The sequence below is a fragment of the Apteryx rowi genome, unplaced genomic scaffold, assembly GCF_003343035.1.
Source record: "Apteryx rowi isolate R43461 unplaced genomic scaffold, aptRow1 scaffold_78, whole genome shotgun sequence".
NCBI lineage: Eukaryota > Metazoa > Chordata > Aves > Apterygiformes > Apterygidae > Apteryx > Apteryx rowi.
Genome location: NW_020451071.1, coordinates 1,659,826 through 1,682,774, shown reverse-complemented (window position 1 = coordinate 1,682,774; position 22,949 = coordinate 1,659,826). Strand labels below are relative to the sequence as shown.

The 22,949-nt window shown below is 36.2% G+C and overlaps 1 protein-coding gene across 3 annotated transcripts in view; it reads right to left on the bottom strand.

The window, feature by feature from the left end:
- Positions 1-860: 860 nt before the first annotated feature.
- The window catches only part of PPP2R5E (protein phosphatase 2 regulatory subunit B'epsilon), a 74,486-nt gene continuing 52,397 nt past the window's right edge, over positions 861-22,949 (bottom strand). The window contains exons 3-13 of one of the 3 annotated variants that reach the window (XM_026088630.1): positions 21,843-21,944; positions 19,692-19,784; positions 14,347-14,477; positions 14,203-14,262; positions 13,479-13,587; positions 12,440-12,493; positions 12,293-12,343; positions 11,324-11,443; positions 10,068-10,195; positions 8,048-8,149; positions 861-5,391 (exon numbers count right to left, since the gene is read on the bottom strand). In XM_026088630.1, the coding sequence (XP_025944415.1) occupies positions 5,292-5,391; positions 8,048-8,149; positions 10,068-10,195; positions 11,324-11,443; positions 12,293-12,343; positions 12,440-12,493; positions 13,479-13,587; positions 14,203-14,262; positions 14,347-14,477; positions 19,692-19,784; positions 21,843-21,944 (1,050 nt within the window). In that variant the 3' untranslated portion in view covers positions 861-5,291. The remainder of the gene's footprint in view (positions 5,392-8,047; positions 8,150-10,067; positions 10,196-11,323; positions 11,444-12,292; positions 12,344-12,439; positions 12,494-13,478; positions 13,588-14,202; positions 14,263-14,346; positions 14,478-19,691; positions 19,785-21,842; positions 21,945-22,949) is intronic. The other 2 variants (XM_026088631.1, XM_026088632.1) reach the window with 2 other exon arrangements.

Below are 22,949 nucleotides of genomic sequence, written 5' to 3'. Positions count from 1 at the left end.
CTTTTTAATTCCAGTCCTTTAAAGGTTGTTTTCTATTTTCCAAGTACGGAAGACAAATCCTACCCTGAAGGCCAGCTTAGTGCAAGTTCTAATTTTAATTGTTTTTAAACAACTTCACTGGAAAATACTTGCCTTGCAATAAGAAATTAAAGAAACTGCTTGATTTATACRTGAAGATGTTAAAAAGCGATCTGAATATTGTCTTACAAGTATTAAAGAGATTCTGATAATGAGCTCTTCTAACAAAGGCATGCAAGATCCACTTGCTGAAAATTAATTTGGCAAAATTCAAAATGGAAAGAATGTTAAGAAATAGGTAATCGGAATAATTCACCTAGAAAACTGGCATTTTAAAATCAAAAGTAGATGTTGAACGCACATTGTCTCCAGTTTTATTGTAGCATCCATGCCTATCATGCTTCTGTTAAAGCTGTGCATGAACACTATCCCTTACCAGGCTCTATCTGCAGTTCTCTCCAGATGGTGTTTCCCACAGAAGCGACCATCTCGGGCATCTCTCGTGAAGTCTTGTTCCTTTACCAGCTGCAAGGTATAAGGCTCAAAGGGTTCGGAAAGGATGCTGCAGATCTACTGCCTGTTCTCCTCTATCCACTGCTCTTCACTTCCCTCAGCGGTGTGGTTGCATGCAGTATGAGGATGCTCATCATCATAGGAGGGCCTTTAAAAAAAACCTGAACGAAAACTTCAACTACCACCTCGTTGCTTGGGTGGTTTTCCTCACACGAGCATCCTTTCATTTAATACATAAGAGCAGATATCTGATAGCTGGAAGTTTACTGCTGAGAAGGTACATGGAGTTTAGACGGGAGGAGGTGGAAAAAAAAGCCAAGCACCTGGAAAACACTTCATTGCTTCTTTATTTAGATGCACCCACAGTACAGAGCCTCTTGAGCATGTGCAAAAGAGGAAGATTACACATTTATAGCTGGGAGCACCATTGAGTTCGAGTTTTCTTTGATACCATTTTTAAGAAAGTAAACTATTTCCAAAGAATGACATTTGAATCCAAGAGCTTAAGACCTGCTTGCACTTTATCCAGAGGTGGAAGATATTTTTATTATTACTTTGATGTAGAGTAGAAGACATTTTCACAGTCTGGTTAGACCAGTCTATATATTTTCATATGCACCTTTTAATATATATAAAAAATGTTTCATTTTTCCCCCCTACCCACAGATAGTTAAATGCATCCAAGTTGAAAAACAATAATGGACCAGAGCATTCCTATGGGGAAAAATGAACTTTTGCTGCCCTCTCCTGCTTAAACAATGAAATGCTAAAATATTAAGAGATCTATGAATCTAATGCTAACCTTTAAACAAAAAGCATGACAGGTCATTCGCTATACTACAATCAAAAATAGGACAACAACAAGAAATGTATTGGTACTATTTATATTTGAAAACTCCTCATCATTACATGAGGTTATGAATACAACATATTTACAAGTAAGTGATCCAAATAACGAAAACTTGTATTCAGAGAGGTCACGATAAAAAGCGTGTGCTTCTGTGGATAGGAAGCAACACTTGAATAGAAGTTTTGAACCGAAATTAGTTTCATTCTGTTTCAAGATCCTGTTTCATACACTTTGAAAAATGAAAAGCTGGTGAATATAAAATCTGCTGCAGAAACCAACTAGAAAAACTAATTTGGGGCTCACTATATAGCTAAGTGAAGCAGGTGAGCCAAAATTAAAAAAAAAAAAAAGTCACATGTAAATAAAACATTCTTCAATCTTGCACATTGTCACCTTTATCTTGTTTTAGGGAAACTGCTCTGTGATGGTACTGTTATACAATTAAGAGAAAGGGCATCTTTGTTTTCTAAGACATCTAAAACCAAATCATTTAGGTTTTATTTTGGGAGAGAGGAATATATTCAGTTCTTTCCCTCTTCTCACAAAACTATAAAGAGGTTTTAAAAGCTCCTAATAATTTTTCTTTCCATAGTGTAAGAGAGCCTGAGGCTATACTTACACATGTATAATAAGTATAGTTGCTGCAATTCTTGCTCAAGCAATTCTTGGTTCTAACAGCCTGGATTTTTCCATATATAGGAGGAGATAAAAAATAAATTAAATCCTTTTCTTTATGCTAACAAAACCAAGATTAAATTTACTGTAACCTTGCAAGTGAATGCTCCAATGGCATTAGAATACTTTTATTTAAAGCATTCCAATGTTTGGAAGAGAGACAAAAAACACTCAAAAGCAATGAAAGAAAAACAGTAAGGGAGACTTGCAAGATGAAGAAAGCAATGTGTGCTTAATTTAAAGTATATGAGAGGAACTTTACTTTTACAGTTGTTATATCCCCATGACCTGATGCAATGCCCTAGTATTGAAAATGTAACTCCTTCCTTTTAAGAAACAGTATTCAGTCCTTTCTCCTGAAACCAATATGGTACAGGACACGAGTGACCACCCAACAGCTGCTGTAAGAGCAGTTAATAAACACATTTACACAAACAAAGGTAGTTTCTGGAACTCATGAAGCAAAGTGGAAGCATAATTAAATAGATGCACTGATCACACTTGGGCCCATACGCTGCCTTCTTCTTTGCCTGAAACTCCAATCGATACCAATGGGAGCTCTGTACGCGCAACAGCAGCAGAATATTGCATTTGGGTTGCAGCAAACAGTGGATCCCGGGGGTACAGTCAGATTCGGGGGCAAGTGCTTCTTCACATACATCACACAGTGCAACCTAACATCACATCAGCCTTTTAGAGTCTCGTGACTAATATCACATTGTCTCATTCAATTTAAAGAAACATTCCTTCTCGGAAGTGATAAATTATCTATAAACTTTAGATACTCCCCACTCTCCCCACATCAGAGGTAACATCAGAGGTAACAAAATATTGCAACCCATCAGGTTCTCATCAGTTTTGTATGATCAATACCAGAACATCATGTCAAAACCAAAAATAGTTATGAACAAACAACACTCACCTAAACTCTAAGTACAGGACAAGGTGCTTTTTCTAATGTCACATTGTTGTGTTTTACTCCACCAGGTGGAAAACATTAATTTTTTTTCCTCCATTATATCTCAGTATTTGACAATTCAACACAGTCTTTAAGCATGAGTAAGTTCACCCTTTTATAAAGCATGATCATTTCACACAAAAAAAACACTAGCAAATATTTTTTGTAACAGAAATAAAAGACTGTCAAAATCAATGGGCTAAGGGACATGATTTGTTATAAATTTATTTAATCTTCAGTATTTCAGCTTGCACCTTTGCTTCAACACTTTAAAATAAAATGTTTCAACTATGACAGTAACTGCCTAATTTACATTGCGTCCCAGTCAGTGTTCTTAAAAGAAGCTCATATTAATCCCATTAAACCATGTTGTGTTTGGTGTTGCATATGACTAGTTCCACTTTTTTTCCCAGAATTAACAGTGTCAAGTTTTTACAAAATTGTTGAGTTTACAACATTTGTGTGCGCAGACCCAGGAGTACAAACTGTGACCTGATAATCCTGAAACAGTCAGTAGTCTAGGAGGGAATTCTTTCTTTCCTCTTTTCTGTGCCTGGAAACAAGAAAACTTCAAATCCTACTGTATATTTAAATGGCAGGAAGAAAAATATACAAGCTTGTATTTATATTGTATTTCTATCAATGGCAACAGGTCATAAATTCATGTTTGCAACTATCACAAAGACTCATGAACACCAAATCAGTTTTATACTGTAAATACTGTTGGATTGATGGTTTAGGATTATCAATTCACTGTTGTCATGTCTATAACAGTTCAAAAGCATCCTGGAGAAAAATCCTGAAACACATACCTTTCGGTATATAATAATGCAACTGCATTAGCTAAATATATACTGTACATAAGTCTTATCAGCATTTTAACCTACCAAAGATGTAAGATTCCACTTTCAAATACAAAGCAGATAGCCAATAATGTATACTTATAATACAGCCCTCTTCTTTTTGTTTTTTTTTTTCTTTTGTTTCAAACAATTTGGTCACAATGCACCTTTGATATAAAAGCATTTTAAACTTTATTATTAATACTCAGAACATTAGGATTTCCAGAATTTTTTCAGTAGCATTTGTAGAACCACTTTTGGTAACAAATACAGTAGTTAGGAATGAGCATCCAGGTGAGAATGCAGAAGTATATTATCCAGAATCCTTTCCAGCTAAGACCATAGGGCTGGTGCTGTGATGAGTAATAGTACTAGAACCACAAAAACACTATAGTATGTTTCTTAGAGGCTACATCCTCTTTTGCTGGAACACTTTATAAATACATATTAAAAAGTAAGGCAACAACTCCAAACAGTCCAAACTGCTCGCTCACCTCAACTGCCAATAAGATCCGTGACCACTGGAGATCAATTTCATGCTTGCACTGTTTAGCGTTTGTCTTTATTCTTTCAAAATGGTCCAATAAAAACATACTAATAATTCAGCAATTAGTATTTCTAAAACAGCTCTGGTATGCATATCCAATGCCATTTCACTAATACTGGTTAGGTAATCTTGGGTGTTACAACTGCCCATTTTTAAAGGATTGTGGACACTAATTTGGATTTGCAATAAATAGGTGCATGAATCCAAGGCTCCCTTTCCTGCTATGTTTATGACCTATTGGTTTCTTAACTCCTAATGTTCAAATTAAAGAAGCACCAGAAATAGCCTGGTACTAAAAATGCTCACACCAGTAAACAAAACTTTATTCAGGACCTACATTTTTCAGGGCCCTGATTTGAATGGACATTCAACTTATGAAGATGTGCAAAAGGAAAAAAAAAAGTCAAATTACAGTAAAGTTATCCAGAGAAGGAGGATGTTACACAAACTCATAAGGAAATGACAGTCTTTTTTCTCTTTTACTATAAATACACTTAACAGTTTAGCAGAAAGACAAGCTAAATTTTAAGATTGTTCACATTTGAAAGTTGTATTATACTCTCTGCTAACGATAAATAAGGAACAGGTCCTGACAATGGAATTTGACATCGCAATTTTCATCAACAGATCTTTGAAGACTGGTTTTAAAGAAGGGTTAAAACAATGATTATGTTTGCAAAGTTCTGAGAAGTCCATCTGCTGTCCAAACTTTGGATTAAAGTCCTTATTTTTTTCCTTTACTTAGAGACAGGTATATACAGTGCTGTTGTAATAATGAAACAAATGTGAAATCTACTGTAAAGTTGCACAATACAGAAAACTGTTGCTCCATCTTCTACTACATAAATGTGTGACTCCACAGGTTAATAATGCTGTTTTGTTTTTTCGTTAAGTTGGAATTATTCCATCACGTCTAAGACCTCTCTTTAATTCCAAATCCTCCAGTTTTTTCCACAGTTCTTCACGCTCTTTCTCTTTCTTCTTCTCACTAACGGATGAAATAAAATGAAGAGTTAGGAGGAGAGAAGACTGTAAAGTATGTATGTAACAAAAATGTAGTTGACATTAATTAGCAGCACTAATTTTGCTCTGTACCTCTGCAATTCTGCTAATGTATATTTAATTTTTGTAAATCATTTTCACTTACATTTTTGCTTTTTGCTACCTACATGAATACTGCTAAACAAAGTAGCAGGAGAAGAACATAAATGTAATCTGAAAAAATAACAGTGTCCATAGTCAATACTTTGCAACACAGAAGAAAAAAAATTTTCAGTAGAATTTTAGTATGGATCAAATGTATCAAGATTAGTAAAAACTAACATTTCCAGGACTAATTTGCATTAAATTATTTTCAAGTTTATTTAAGAAAGCTATTTTTTACCTTATAAACGACAGCCACTTTCTAGAATGAGTGTTCCCTTATGGCTTTAGAACCACTTATATTGATTTTGGGCACTTTCATATAGCTCAGACATAAGTTAAAGGAAAGTTCAGTTACAAGATGTCTTTTGATCAGTGCTTTACTCTTTTTCCTTAAAAAATTCCTACAATAAAATCTGTGTGGCACTTGCTTTAACAGCAGGCTTTATTGGCTGACTGGATAACAGCAAMCCCCAATGGTTGCTTTACCTGCATTATTTGCTTTCTAAATTTCCTGTCTTTGCCATAGCTTACTTAGAATAAATGTTCCTGATACTGCAAGTTAAAAAAATGCTTTCCATTTCTACTAAATTACCTTGCAGGTTCAGGTCAAATGTGAACCTAACAATTATAGAGATACAAATTCTCACTTTGTCACATTATAGAATTTCTGAAAATATTTCAGCAGATTAGAAACTTTATTCCTACACATCTTCATTCACTCATAGTGCTGACAACTGACTCACTAATCTGAAAATTTAATTTCCCAAGAGTATTTCAAACATGTAAAAAATACAAACAACTCACAAATAAGTCCCTGAAGGAACAGCTTAAAAGAACAGAAGCCACTGCAACTAAAGAGTATTTAAAATTAAATGTAAAAAAGAGTAAGTGAAATGGCCCAATATTTTCAGGCTACTTACCAGGTATTTATCATCTAATCATTATCATGTATATGCATGCTTACTAAAAGACTGTCAGAGGATGATAACCTCATCCAACTTACCTATTTGACCTATCATAGTCATTAATACTGAACATACTTATTCACAAGCTTTAAATAGTATAAAAGTTACACCTTGTAAATGCTGTTTTTACTGAGATACCCAAGGTTCACTGTACGCATTAAGGTAAATATCCCATTTTATACATTCAGATATTTATACATTTTAAAATGATAATTAGTAAATAAAAATGGTGAAATGGTCAGCACCAGCCTTGACAGAAGATAAAATGTCAGTAGGTGCTAGAAAAATTCGTTACACAGTTCAGTCAATAAACTTCACCCATTATCTATACACGGGACACGCTACAGCCCTGTCTGATCCTGTTAAATGCAGAGTGCCTCATCTAAGGTGCAGAGTCAGTGCAACATCCATTGGTTTATTTAAGTCCCAGCTGAGGCTCCTCAGTACATGGGTGGATTAGATGCCCTGTCCTAATATTCTCTGCCTTTTCCTCTAGAAAACCATGCAGTGTGATCTCAGCTGCTTTAACAGACTGAGCCATATCTATCAAGGCCTATTTAGAAATCATCTGCGACTTAGCTCACATATAAAAGTAAAATGCTATATTAACAAGCTAACCTAATAATTGTAGATTTTTCCCGGATAAAACTTCTTATTTTAAAACAACAAAGCAGAAGGAAGGACAGTGTGACTCCAGTCACACAATTAAAAAAATATCATGACCTCCAAGAGACTTTAGAGGCTATACTAACCTAACAAGGTCTGATGACATACAGTACCCTTCGCTTTGCTTGTGGGAACCCCAAGTCACACAAAAGGTACGACTTAAACGAAGTTGCAAACTCCCCAGAGTTCCCGAAGTTTCCTCATTTTTTTCACCTGCTGCTTTGGATAAGCTGAAATTTTAGACAAAAGATGATCGCTATAATAGGAAAATGAAGATCAAGGAGAATAGACAAAAAAACATTTTACTAGAGTGCAACTAATGATTGTATGAGTGGTGTGGATCTAGCAGATCCTGCATGCTAAAAGACTCAAATACAGCAAGACCTCCGAATCTGAATAAGAAAAACTGAAGGGGCTGAGAGGTGCCTCTTTGCTTTAAGACCACATCTAGCCTAAGAACAGTATCTTGGAAAATCGTATCTTAGGATTTTCTCTCACATCTCTTTCCTAACCTCAGTGTGACTCTTTCGAAGTCTTTAAGCAAAGTGGTATCCTTAAACCCTTGTTTTTCTTTTATTACTGAAGATCTTGAAATGTTTAAGTCTTTTGGAATGCAGAGCCAGAAAGAATTCCACAGGGAATGCAGACTCACAAGCTATGCAATGGGTACTGTATTTCATAAGGGATAAAGAACCACCTATACGTGGTATTATCTCACATCTTGCAAGGTGGCAGCTAAAGAGCATGCAGAAAAAAACGAGGCATTGTGTCAGTTATGTGTGAGATTATGCAATTACAGCTGGTGTAAGGGAAAAACTAAACAGCAGGCCTTATGCACAGCTGACAAAAGAAGCTTTAAAAAGTTACCGCTGACGATCTGACTTGTAAGTGGCTGTCAGCTCGTCAAACATGGTGCTGTTCATTTCCATAAATGCCTTCAACACATTGTAGACTAAAGCCACAATAGCCCTGTGAAACAAGAAGAAAGAAAAGGAGTCTATTAGTTTCAGCTGAAATCAAATGAGAAAGAAAACTATCTTCTCTTACCAACATTTCTGTGACTGATTCTGTGCTTGCAAGAATGATAATGCAAATCCTTCAATTTCAGTGAAACTACTCTTGATTGAAACATTTTAAAGGTGAGAATCAAATTTCATTTCTCTGCTGATTACTTAAATGGAGCAACCCAAAACTCCATGGCAAAAGATAACAACAGAAAGCTATTACATAAAACTGCAGACTCTTCCCTCGTGCTGTATAGCAATTCTGAATGCAACTCCAGGGATAAAAACCATCAACGTTGGCATAAGTAATAGAATTTACACATGAAATAGGAATAACTCATATTTCCTTAAGATTTTTCTATGAAGCTGAACATTCAGTGCATCTATGCAAAATAGAAGTCTGGATTTCAAGATTGATTTCTTTGTATTCATACACTCCATATTCATTTTTTACTTTGGTACACTGAAAACAAAACAATCTTTAAAAAACACAAATCATTTGGGTGAGATATTGCAGTATCTGTATAAAGCAGTGTGTATATATATAGTGTCTACTTAAATCTCTGCCTGCTTTGCTTATGGCTGTCCCTGATCTCACACAAAAGCCAATAAACCATAGCTTACATTAAATTTGTTTAATTGCATAAAAGTGACAGGCATGATCTAGTCATGTAAGAAGAGAAGGTGTATAATAAAAATTTTAAAACAAATTCAAAGGCATTCTGTCTCACAAAGGTTCAAAAACAGGTGTAAGCGGTTTTCTCTTTTAAATCATCTGACTGGATAACTAACCTAAACCTACTGGAATTTCCAAAAGCAGATGGGTCTGCCAATAGCCTTATTATCTAGAGGTCAAAATTTCCTTCTGGCAGTGTTAAAGATAAAGAAAAAATTGAAACAACTAAAAGGGAGGAGGGAAGAACTGAGYATGAACAGCATACAAAGAAGTTGGAATAGATTACATGCATCTTAACCTGGTTTGTGTTTGCAAGATATTCCTGGTGAAAGCACAGAAACTTGAGGGTTTGGGGAGACACAGAACAAAAAGACAAACATTTCAGAAGATGAAACATTTTACAAATGCTTTACATTAAGGACTTAATGAAGCAACTGGGATCTGAATGTAGCACAGTTCATTAAAAATGCTGGGTTTACTAAGTGGTAACCACCTTGGCTCAGAAATASTCTTCAACCAAAAGTATAGAATATGTGACATCAAACTGTAGTAGTATTTTTCATTTAAAAACTTTCCACTAGGTCATTTAGTTACAAAAAAATAAAATAAAATAGAGCCAAATTAACCGGATTTCAATATGAAGCAACTGCTGAGTAATACTGTGCTTAACAGAGAACAGCTGTATTTAAATAAATTTATAAAAAACAACCCAACCTAAGGACATACTGAAATTTATACGCTCCATAAACATTTAGAAAAATGTGGTACCAGAGGTCTACCAGAGGTATCAGCATCACCCATGATACAGCCACAAAGGCTTATTAATGCCAAGTGATACTCATCTAGACAATTTATGATCAGGCTTATGACATAATCCAGTTCATAAAAAATTGCGTAGGAGAAATGCTTGATGAGCAACACTTTTTCTTCAATAACAATGTAATGTCTAATTTCTGTTTTTTCCAACTTACGAGAAGGTTTATTTTTATCCCATGAAGTACAAATTTTTGTGCACATATCAGATCACTTACAATATTTTGAGCCAAGCTAGAGTATGGTCTAATTTCCATTGGCATTAATAGAGCTGCACCTGCTTGTGCCAGCTTTGAAATTCGATCATTCCCATTCAGATGTTCTTCAGCAGACACTTTCTAAGTTGATTAGTTGTTTGACAAGCAGCAAGATAAAATTTAATGCCAAAACTTACGGATTCCAGTGTTCTTTAGAAATCCTATAAAGACTGGAAAACATGATGGGAAGTATAACGTTTGAATTCTCCTCTATCAAACTCATGATGTATTCATTATTCCAATAATACAGCGCTCTTTCAGCCACCTTTGAGTCAGAGGAATAAAATATTAACAGGAATTCAGGTACCTATAATTTTTGTAATATTCTGAAGTAAAAACAAATCACATAGCAAATTTAACTGCGATGAATTAACATGAAATCATTAACTTCAGAATTAAAACTCTATTTTAATCAGTAGCATAACACGCATTAATGGAATTAAGTTTTTATACTATAATTCAGATCCCACAGCACCCGCCCTCTTTCTCCTGAACAATACGCTGTCTCTCAGCGAAGGCCAGCTGCAGACACTGCAATACTGCTGCAGCTTTGGAGGGGAAGGGAGGGAGGAAAGACTTCATGCCTCTCCATTCCCTCAATCGTGTAACTTCAGAGTTGGAAGGAAGACAGCAGCACGGGGGGATCAAAGGAAGGAGACAGGGAAAGGCCTGGTAGCTGGGCTGAATTAGGGGGAAGAGAGTGGGGAAAAGGGAACCAGTGATCTAAATTATGCTGAAAACAGACATGGTCCAAAGAAKAGCCTAAGAGTCACAGCAGCCTATGTGCTGGCGTAGGTCACAGAGCTTAATACGGAGGCCCTACAGGCCATGAATCCCATCTCTTCTTCATGTAGGATTAAACCTTCATTCCTATTCACCCCCCTTCTTTCTGTCCTGTAACTGGGCCTGCTTGAAGAAAAGAGGCTATGGGATCCCAGAACACTTCTCCAGTCTTAATTAAACAAAATCTTGCATTACTGTCACCTCCAACCAGACAACCTTAGAGAAGGAAGTAGGAAAACAAGAATGCTGTACAACGCTGTGCTGAAAAAGGGAGCAAATACATTCTACTGGGCCTATCAGTCTAAAGGCCACGTGGCAAGCACCCATCTGCCAAACACAGTTTAAGGCCTTCGGTGGCTCAGAACTGCAAATTCTATGCCATAGCCCAATATGAATTTAACTTGTCATTCATGGAGCTCTGAACTGAAATCAGAGCAGTTCAGAAAAGGAACTTCTATTGCAACATACCCTTCCATGGAAGGCCAAAAGACAAGTATTTAAAATCACATAACACAAAATAACATTTGCAATTCAGGACTTTTTATGTTTGAAATTGAGACTATACATTCCTATAGACAATAACCAAACAATAACCTCTGCTACTACTGACCTGAAAATGAGGGCTAGAAACACACTTGGCAATTTGTTTAAACAAAGGTTCCTGGATTTTGACAAATTGTGAYGGTTCGATCACATCCAAGATTTCCTCCAGCTCCCCTAGGAACATGACCTGAAGACAAAGAATGAAGTGTTGAAGTCAAAACCTTTGAATTATCTTGATCTGCAAAATCCTGTGTGCCCTCAATATTCCACTGCTTCAGGGAGAACGGGAAGCCCTCACTAGCTCAACAAGACTCTCTTTAAAAAAGAGTGATCAGTTTAGCTTTTGCAATTTCCGGATCTGGTCTCTGTTTACAGAGAGGAGGAGAAGTGTGTGCAAATGCTGTAGTTAAAGGTAATTAGTAATCCTCTAAAACAAAATTCAGAATTGTACCAGCATACCCACGCTTATAGAGACAGAGACTTTGATTCACCAAGGCTTCAACTCTAGTAATCAAGGAGAGTCACTTAATTTTATCTCCTTTTTGGAAGCAACATTCAAAATAACAGTTCTGCTGTTCATCAGGGAAACTCAGATTTGCATAAAGAATATGAAATAAAAATGTAAAGGTCTAACTGTATCCTTTATACGTTTAGTAGGTAAATGCCAGATAATAAAGCATCCTTTCATCATCCCTGGAAAAATATAATCCTCACATTTAAACAGTTCCAAATCTAATAGAATTTTCCAATCTATCCTCACTATATTTATTTTCACCTTTCTAAAACAGAAAGATATTCTTTTCCTTGTGGAACAACCAGTGCTTATTTTGCTAACAGAAATTGTGGTCATCAGAAGCTTTTTTCTTCATAGTCTCTTCCATCCAGAAAAGAGGATTCAAGCATGGACATGAATTAATAACAAGATCCACCACAGCATGTGTAATCTACCTGGAAATATCCAGAAATTCCCTGCATATTGTTTTGTAGAGTTACCAAACTCCCTCTTACTTTTTGTTAACGTTAACATATCACTTACCTCTTTCTGACTGCAGGTTTTTGGCCAGAATTTCATTAAACCTCTAATGACCTAAATTAGAAGAAAAAAAAAATTATATTTTTACTTTTCTCATCAGAGGGTAAGCCAGATGTTTAAGATACAAAAAAGCATGAAAGAAATATTTACTGGTTCTGTGAGTGAGGGGTCTTTCTCCAGAAACTGTACTATGCAATATGCCAACTGTGAAAGGGTAAAGATTTAAGAAAACGGAATTAGAACATTTTTTTAATATAAAAATGTATAAAGAGACATTAAAAAACAAGAGACTCAAGGCAAGATGCTATACAGCTTTCTCAGATTGCATCTGACTTTAAACTGAGATGCAAAGGACTGTGCAAATTCACTCAAAGTCCAGTTTATAGCAAACAACATATAACATACTACAAAAAATTTAAGGTGACAAAGTGGTATATACTATTTAAAAAAAAAATCAGAGGAACTTGGAATTCTAAGTACAGTCATATAAACAATATTTTGAAGATTTCATTACTCCCTGAAACTGCTTCTTTTACACTTTTTGTATATTGGCAAAACCATGAAAACTCTCCCAGATAAGCTGGCACAGACAAAACCTAACAAAACACAACTAGCAAGCAAGGCTCCATCAGCATAAGAAAGACTGCACTATGTGAGATCAGAGAGAAAGGCAACAGGTATCACTTATCAGAGGAAAAAACGTCATGAAAGCAGAATGTATAAAAGAACAATGTGCAAATGTGAGGGAAAACATTGAAGATTAAGCAAAAAATGAGGGTGTTAGTATTCAGAAAGTTGTTAGAACGAAGACGATACTAGGCAGTATAAGACTAGGAAATGCAAATACTCTCTTGGGACAGGGAAAGGGGCTGGATGGAATGGGGAAGGCAGCCTTCAGAAAGCAGCAGAGAATAAAATCTAAAGAGAGAGTTTAACTACTAAACAAAAAACCCAAAATCTTACAGATGTATAGAGGTCTGGTAAATTTTCATTTTTAATTATCTAATCAGAATAGAAGCAAGACATTTTTAATACAAAACACATTAAAATGAATAAAAATAGCTATCACATTTTTCCATATGATGAAACTTTTCCCCCACCTTTTTTTGTGCTAAGCAATTAAACTTCCAAAGCAACTAAAATAATATATCATTCTAACTGAACAGAAAAATATTTTTATAATTTCTACCTGCGCATGGAAGAGTGATAAACTCCTGACAGTATGTAAAGGAATCAGCACCTTCACCAGAAACTGTTTATGCTCTGCCTTAAGAGGTAAAGCAAAACCATTGATAATACTAGAAATTAGAAGAGAAATATTTGTTAGTGTTATCATCACAGAAAACATACTTGAGGTCTGAACAAGTAGTTTCTAGATTAAAATCATTATTCAAGAAGACAAGCTCATGCTATTTGTAAATAGGTGCCGACTTTTGTCCTGCTTGATATTAGCGACGCAGTATATGTCTAGGTAGCAACTCGGCTCTGACCTAAGAATCATTATGTAAACAGCTGCATGAACCTGTTGCCAAACAGATAAGACTTTGCCTATGTGGTCAGTAAATTCACGTACACAATGTGTTCTTTGGTAATTAACAATTGAACTTACCAGAACTAGATTTGCTTGAGATATTCACACTGTTTAGTGTGCTTAAAAAAATCTGCAGCACATAAGGATGAAGTGCACAGGATGTAACACAAGGAAAAAAAAAATTAACCCACCACTTTATGCATCCAGATATATATTCCTGGCAAAGACCTGAGAGAGATTTGCACATGGGCTTACAGATGAGCATGTGCACACATCTTTTTTCAGAATCAGGGCTTTGAGTAATACTTTTTCCGAATCTGACACTATTCTGACGTGTCCAGAAGGAAAGTTTGAGATAGGTAATAAATAAGGACTCATTTACCTTCCTAAAATTTCCAACAGTTCAGCTACGCCATTGAAGTGTTCAGTTTCATAAACAAATCTAAAAAAAGAAAAGTTAAATATAAGTAATATATCAGTTTCCTACAATGTTCATAAGAGAAAAGTATCTTCTCTCACAACTTACCGTAGAAAAATATTATTAATCTGTTTTCGGATAAATGCTCTGAGACCAAGAAACTTGCCATAAATTCTGTGCAAGACTGTTTTTAGGTAGTCCCGTTCTCGAGGGTCTTCACTGTCAAACAGCTCCAACAGCTGAATTTAAAGATAAAGAAACAAATGAATCAATGGTTTGACTTTATATTTGACAAGTATTACATACAGACCTGCAGATAAAAGTTATGTTCGTACAAGCATATGCATGTGTGGATATGATATCTACGTTATCTAAGATGTAGAAATACAGTATTTAATATTTGTTGTAACCTCAGTACAACATCACCCAACTCAGCTTATTAATCTCCGTTTCGAATATAACAAATCTTTGGCAATCTTCAAACAACCAATGTACTTTTGATTAATTAGCACCAAAATTTTGCCTTTCTTCTCCACAAAAATTAAAAAGAAAACAAAAATAATTAGGGGCTGTCACACAATGGAAATAAGACAACTTGCCTATTACAACTCCACCATTCTCTCACTCTGTGGAACTAGAGATCCTCATTTGCTCTAATAATTTGACCACAAATCTTTGCATCAAGGTCACATTTTTCCAATTGCTTGTAATTTATATTATGAGCTCTTAAGCCTTCCAAGTTACTGCACGGCTTCATGTTGTGGAAAGACTTGACACTGAAGTCTATGCCAGCAATGGATCTGCTGTCACAGGATCTCCACCAAGCTAGATGAATCAAAGAATTAGGGAGGATTAATCTTGCAGGTTGAACAAAATGTTAGCTTCACTATCCAGTAAGAAAGGCCTGTACTAAGGATCTCTTAAATAAGATTTTAAAACAACAAAAAAAAAAAGACTTAAAAATAATTATGCAGTATTCAGTCAAAACAGAATACCATCCAGTGTCTTGGACTGTACAAAATATATCCTGAAACACTGAAATCTGAAGTTGCTTCTAAGACTCAAACCATTAAATGAGCAGCAGGAATATCACCTATAGGATTTGTGTCCTATTTGGACATGTAAAAAAAAGAGCTTCCTCCCACCCTTCCTTCCTACCCCATCTTTTTTAACACAACAGCATGGGTTGTGCTGGAGGACATCTGGAACAAAATAGAAGGTAAACTTTAAAAAAAAGAATCAGGAAATGTATGGAAAGTAAAGAAATTTAAGGTAATAATCACAGGCAACTAGGATCTGTCTGGCATGAAAAACAAAGCAGTTGGCAACTAGTACCTATCCTGCAAGAGAAACAAAGGCAGTTTGCCAAAGAGATCTTATGATTGCACAAAGATACTGGCACAGAAAAAATACTACAGGAATGGCAGAAAACAAAATTATCTTAGATTTACAAATAGATAAATTATAAATATCTATCATAAATACATTTAGTAACCAACTTACTTTCTCTTTAGTTACTCAAGGAAGTTCTAATTTAATTTCTACACTAAAACAAATTACGTGTACATTCAGAGCTCTGTGCTTGTACAGAACCTGAACTATTTCACAGTGATCAGGYGGCAATGCCTTACTGACCAGATCTGGGAAACAGGTACTTTAAGCAGGAATGACTAAGAGCTTCCAAGTTAATTAGAATATTGGAATCAGGTATAGTCAGCCATCAACAGCTCTTGTGCAGGCAAATACATCATAATCTTCAACTATGCATCCAATCTCTAACTTACATACTTGTTCTGAAGTGTTTAAATGAAGAAAAAAAAAAGATTTTACATGTTTGTAATATGAAACTTCTTATAGAGGTGACAATTCCTAATGTTAAAAAAAAAAAAAAAATCTTAAAATTGATGACATAAATTGCAGAAGTTAAAGCAACTAGAGACTTCCAAAATCACAGAGTTTATCTTAAAAAACTGCTGAACCAGTATGTCAGATATCCAGATAGGCCTATGCTCTCAGAAGCGTAGAGCTACTACAGTTAATAAAACACAACTTTTTTTTTTTTTTTTTTAAATACATGGTCACTAAGGTTATTTTACCTCTCCATCTTCTTGTTTTCACAATATTTTTACTTAAATTACTACTTTAAGTATTTTTCCTATACTTCTGCAGCAACTGACCACTGCTAAGTAGCATTCGGCAAAGTAACGCAACCATAATTTTGCATGGTACCTTCTTTTGGAATTCAGTCTAACGCTCTGCCAGCATATGCGTGTACCTGATCTCTCTTAAATGCTACACAATTTGGAGGAGTTGGGAGCGGGGGGAAAAAGAAAGAAAAAGACAGTTGGAAGTTGTTGTCTGGGATTTTRCTTTCTGACATCCAGGTTCAGGATGGATGGATGTATTCTTCATCACTATTTGGGACGTTTCTGTAGCTTGCAATGAGATCACGCTGTCTCTCCCCTGCAGGAAGGATCTATGGTGGGAGTTTCACGAGGAAACTATGAGGTTTGTCAAGCGCCCTCCGGGGATCATAAGCACRTTGCTTCGTTCAATCAGCTCTACACTTAAATAAATAAACAGCCACCTCATCCTTCCTCAAATAACAAATTTCACCCAAAGACAGCAAACAGCTGGAAACACTCACGGTTTTAATTTTCTTATTGAATTGGTTTCAGGAGCAAAATATTTACACTTCCAGTTCTGTTATACAGAGCCTCTGTAGGAACACTGCTCAACTCGGACTTGGTCTCTGTTTGATTAAACAGGCACGTGTTTTGATATGTCCAATTTGTTATCAGCTTTCACCCATAAAGCTTTATTTTAATGGACAGGCTGCAAGATTTCCATAACTCCTGTGATTATTCTGACACTAAGCATACTTAGAAATGTAAAATAAAATTTCCAAAAAAGCAACCTACAGTAACATAAATACTTGTGGAGGTATTTGAACAGCATGTCTCTTAGCAACCACTGCCAACCATTTCAGACTGTATATAGGCAGTTTTTAGAAATGAACAGTTAAGTACAACATTCTGTCAAAAGCTGAACGCTAGTAATACATCTGTATTAAAAAAAAAAGAGCAAAAAAAAAGCAAACAAAGAACCCTTTGAAAAAAGCCCATTAAAAAACAAATGTCTCATTTCTGTATACAGGCATACTCACTGCTAAGAAACATTGAAGTTTCTCAAATTTTAAAAACAAGTTACAGAAAAAGCTGATTTTAAAGACTGACGCAGTGGTACTGTCAGTATCATGAAACAGGATCCACCAAACAGTCTCAACGTTTCTAAGTTTCAACTTGGTTTCCAGTGCAAGTGAACTGTCACAATCACAGATTCAGAGAGTTATTCTAGACAAACGCAAAAATATAATAAAAAGTGCAAGGACATCCAAGTTCCAATAGGCCAAACACAAATTTATACACACACAAATATATCTACTTGCATGTGCACATAACACTCAAAACTTCGTAATCTATAGAAAAACATGTGTTTTAATACTAAATTGACAGACACATGGTGCACAGCAATATATAAATATGTTTCACCTAACCATACAGCAAGAGCTTTTGAATTATTGAAATTCTTTTGAGCTCTACTATGTTGTATCATACATTTTCAGATAAGTAGCCTTCGAAGTCTTATACTTCCCTTTCAGTAGATACCATTCTTTCATTCAGCAGATCATTACAGGCTAACAGAGTCCAAAAAATCCTTGTTTTAGATCCACTGTCCTGGGCCAAATTCTAACAGGGTTGAACGCTTTGAAAAGACATAAGTGTGGAGGATACTTCCACTCATGACCAAGTCCAGCAGCTCATACCAGGAACATCTAGCAATGGTATTCCTCTAGATTTGGAAGTAGAACACAAGCATCCTTTCTAAAGCAATTCTGCTATACCTAAAGCAAATAAAATTAGTCCAAGAAAACCTGCCATTAGTGATTTCCCCTCAACATATTCTTACATCTCCACTAGCTGCAGGATGATCACAGACTGGTGCGCCCTCTCATTCAAATCAATATTTAAATGAGCAAGCATGAAAATCCATCATAGAGGTGTGATGCAGAAGAAAAAAAAATGTTCATTTTCTCTAGAAGAGGGATAAAATAAAAACAGAATATTTTCCACCCCTAGAGTGAAGAACATCTTGTGATATTCAGAAGGAAAGCAAAGTCCCTTCTTAGTATCTTTGAATTTAAGGATAGAAATGGCTCTTGGGAGTATTTTTCAGGTATTCTTTGTGTGATTAATGTACACGGACAGCAAAAGCACTGCTTTTATACCCTGGGGACCTTAGGGAAAAATAAAAGCCCCATGATAAAAAGGTGAGAGAAAGGTTTTCAGAAATGCTGAGCATCTCCTGCCACTTCTAGTTTGGCTTTTATTCAAGTCTCAACGCCCAGGAAATTCTCTTGCCTAACGAAGTAGGAATCTTTAGAAATTTCCCTGATTTCAAAAGCAAGCTACAGACCCAGGTAAACACGAAGTTCTTTCTGACTCTCGGGTTCCACAAAAATTCATGACAGTAGTGAAAAACATAAGACAGGCCTATGGCTGAAAGCTGAAGAGAAAAGGCAAAGGACCTTATCTGTGAAGGTTCCTAGCTCATTGCAGAAAACATGTGCCTTCAACCATCTCTCTTACAGCCCCTGTTGAGGCCTGGAAGAAAGTTTTTCAATAGCGAAGACTAACCATCATAGTTTCACGTGAATAACGAGGCACACAAGAAACACAGCTTGTACAAAAGGAGGAGGAGGATGAAATGTGTGTAAAATATCTGGCTACCAGCTGACTGACAGAGGCCATCTCTTCCATTTAGCCACACTGATGGCAAGCAAATTACAAAGATAAAGCTTCCATTCTTTGCCAAGATTGTTCATTATTGATGCTTCTTCTACTATGCTTTTAATAGAGCTTGAACCTTACATGGCCTTTTGATTTACTTCCTCCCCAATCACTATAGCATCACTTTTTTTCAGTGCTGCTCTGGGAACAGGTTTGTTAATGAATTTCTGCCCCTTTCGCCAGCTTTCCAGCAGAGAAAGGAAAAGGAAATACTCTCCCCTTCCAACAGAAATACTGTAACAATATTAAGCCCCATTAAAATTGGGGTTTAAGTAGTCTCTCTAGATGGCAGCATTTTTAGACTACTTCATAGTAAACCTCTCTTTTTTCAATGGTTATAGTTTCGACTCTCTCTCACAACCAGTAAGTCAAATATTTTGATTAGTGTTAAAACTGGAGCCAAAACAAGTATTTTATACATCTACAGCAACACAGACACATATGCACATGCATATCTCTCTGTCTCTCTAATTTGAAAACTTTTATTGTAAATGCTTGTTTAGTCTTTTTCTGTTGCAAATGAAGTTACAGTTTCAAATTTCAAACAAAATCTTTCAAACATTAAAAGCAAAGTGAAGCCTGAAAGAAAACAGATCAGCTTACCTGCAATACAAATTTCTGATCTATGTACTTTTTGGCAATGCTGGGCTGGAATTCTTGGCTTTCCAAAAATCGTATGAAAAACTCATATACAAGCTACAAAAGAAAAAAAATTATGGTTTAGTTCATGACTTATTTTAAATGTTTTCCTAAATTCTTTCCCTAGAAAATAAAAGTTATTTTACTCAGGAGCACATGTAAAAGATTCTTCTGTTTTATCAAGTTGCTACCTTAAAGCTAGAATTAATTACATGAGCTCTGTAAGTTAGTTCTGCTTATTTAACTCCAGTCAGAGACATTTCATTACTAAGAACAGGCGCTGCCACCTTGTAGTGTTTGTTATCGTCCTGTAAAGCTTACTAGAGCAATCGGCAAGCACATTTTGACTGTCCTCTGAACTGCTGACGTCGCACCAAAATACAGAAATTGTGATTCTGAAAGGGTTGGCGAAATAGTCAGAAATATTTATTTTAAATTAGAAACTGCTCAGCATAGCATTCTACAACAACTTGAAACAGAGAAGATGAATACAAAACAGCATTTAATCAGGAGTTCCTAACTTACTGCAAAGGTTAGCTTCAGGGCTGCAGAATCTTTGCTTGCTCTCGTGCAAGTCTATCTCTGTCTCAACTAGTGCATAACAAAAAAACTGTATATATCAGGCAGAAAGGAAGTGAAGCGAAAGAGGCGCTACCCAGGCCTCATAAGACGGCAACTCTGACCTGTGACTGATCAGAGGAGCTAGCCAGCTATCAACTCTCGCTACTGAAACTTTTCAAGAAGAGTAGCCGTGATAAAGCGTTTCCCCTTCTGGCTTTTGTAGGTATACATACTGGTACTGAAAGGAGAAAGGCAGCTACAAATTATATTTTAAAACAATTTTAAGCTTCTCCATGTAAACACCAATTTACTGCAATATTGCTACTGCTATGTGTCAGCTTTCTCTGACTCCTAAAAGGAAACAATAGGAAATCAAAAAGGGTGAGAGAGCCTTAGAAATACAATACGGAAAAGAGCTTACATAACTAACATTAATTCAGCAGGAAATCAATTCCATCAGCTCCCGACAAATACTTAGGTGGCCATCATTCTTCCGATGGCAAATCATCCGCTGGCTTAGAATTCCCTCATCTGCTTGTAAATACGACTTTTAAAACTACAGCACTAGTGCGAATGAACATAAGATGAACAGACTGAACAGCCTGTGCTGTCTCCAGGCAGGAAAAGCTGTTCAGAGCTTCCTTGAAGACTCTAAGTTTCTTATTTTCATGAGATTTAAATATAAATGAAGGGAGAAACCTGCATTTCAACAGATTCTAAATTTTGAGAGAACAAAAGAGTGAAACAAACTTCTCACAGGCAAGGACTGTCCGTACAACTGTCAAATAAAATCCTTATTTTAAGTTGAGATCCGTCATGCTCCTTTGCTCACAGAAATTCCCAGAGTCCGCAAACTCTTACTCAGGCAAACTTCTAAATTTACCTATGGTATAAGTCACAGTCCTGTCTAACACAAATGGGATTTAATGCAGTAGCACCAATGCTGCTGACTTTCTCCAAAATTACTTTATGTTCTTTGTTCAAAATACCTTGCATTGACACTTGAGGTTCAAAGGGAAGGATGATATGCAGCAGTGAGCATACATCCTGCCATGAACACCTGAAAGCAAACCTGGGCTGGGGGAGAACGAAGGGGATGGAAAAACACCAATATGCAGATTATCATTTGTTTTTCTAATCAGCAGCCAACACCTGTGTGTTTTTGTATGAAAATTAGCTATCCTCAGTAAAACAAAACTGCTAGCAAGATCATCCCCACACTGCTCTTGCTGAAGTTGCTGGAAAACACGTGTAGAGCAGAGCAGTTTAGGAAGCAAATTAATTTTTAAGTCAATAAAGGAGAATAAGAACATGAAGAATATCATCAATCCAATCTTGAAAGAAAGCTCTAACATCTTGCAAATTCCAAGTACTCTCCTGTCTTTGTAGGTACTTTATTTTAGCAGAGAACAATATTAGCAAGGGAAAAAAATAGAATTCTGTTACTATATCTCATAAACCAGTTCTGATTCACAAGTGAGCAAAAGCTGTAGAAAAATATTAAAATACATGAAGCAATGATAAGGACTACTTCTCAGATAAATGATTAAAAACCTGTAAATGTGGCCATGATGCCTCCAAGGTGGGTTCGTCTTCTTCTGGATCAAATTCATTGCTGTCACTAGGTGGGAGAGTTCTGAATATATTGCAAGATACCTAAAAAGCAGAAGGAAAAAACACCGAGATTAGTTTTTTGAAATAGCCCTAGGTATGAGGACACTGTACGTCTATGCCTACTCTGTGTCCCCTCTATCAGCGTCACATAAGGAGTATTGCTTTTGCTTACTGGCTGACAAAGCTCTTTAGAAATGGTATAGGTTTAAGGAACCTATCACCTTAACAAACCTGCCCCCTGCCTCGGCCTTCCCTTCTTCAGGTCCGTGTGTTTCTTTTTTAGTGACATCCCAGCACAGCCCAGTCTGCCATCATTTTTCTCCACCACTTCTCAGATGAGCCCACCGATATCACTGGGTCTCAAGGGTCATCACTGGGTCTGCAAGCCGATAAGCATGGCCATTTTGGAGATATGGGAAATGCCATAAACGTGAACATTACAAGTGTTTGCGTGTAACAGTTATTTTCCTCTGCACAGGGAAAACACTAATGGCATCTGCTTAAGGTCTCATGTGTCAGCACATTACACTTCTCAGTACTATTCACACATTATGTGTCTGGACACTTCATGCCAGCTACAAAACTTGGTACTAAATGCAAGCAATAAATAATATTTGCTTGTTACTTATCCCATATTTTATTTCATGGTTGGTTGGCTTTGCTTAATCTTATTTAGAGATACTTTGTGGAGACTGCTTGGCATTGTGAGGCTGGTGATATCAGCGAAGGCTGAACTGCAGTGTTTTCCTGGGTTAATTATACTGCTGAACGGAGTGTACAGCATATTATGCAGCAAATCTGATAAACTGCAATGCTGCAGGGCTTTTCCTGCACTTTGAAGGTGACGTTGTGCTGCCTTTGCACTCTGCTACTGCATTTGACCCATCTCTAAGCTGGTTAATCAAACAGGTGGGAAAAGCAGCATGTTATTTCCTAATCCAGTCTATGAATGAGCCCTAATGCTTTCTTCATAGTAATTCAGATAAACTAAAGTAATGAAGAAAGTTAGTATGGTCTTCAATACTTTTATTTCTTTATCCAGCCTTT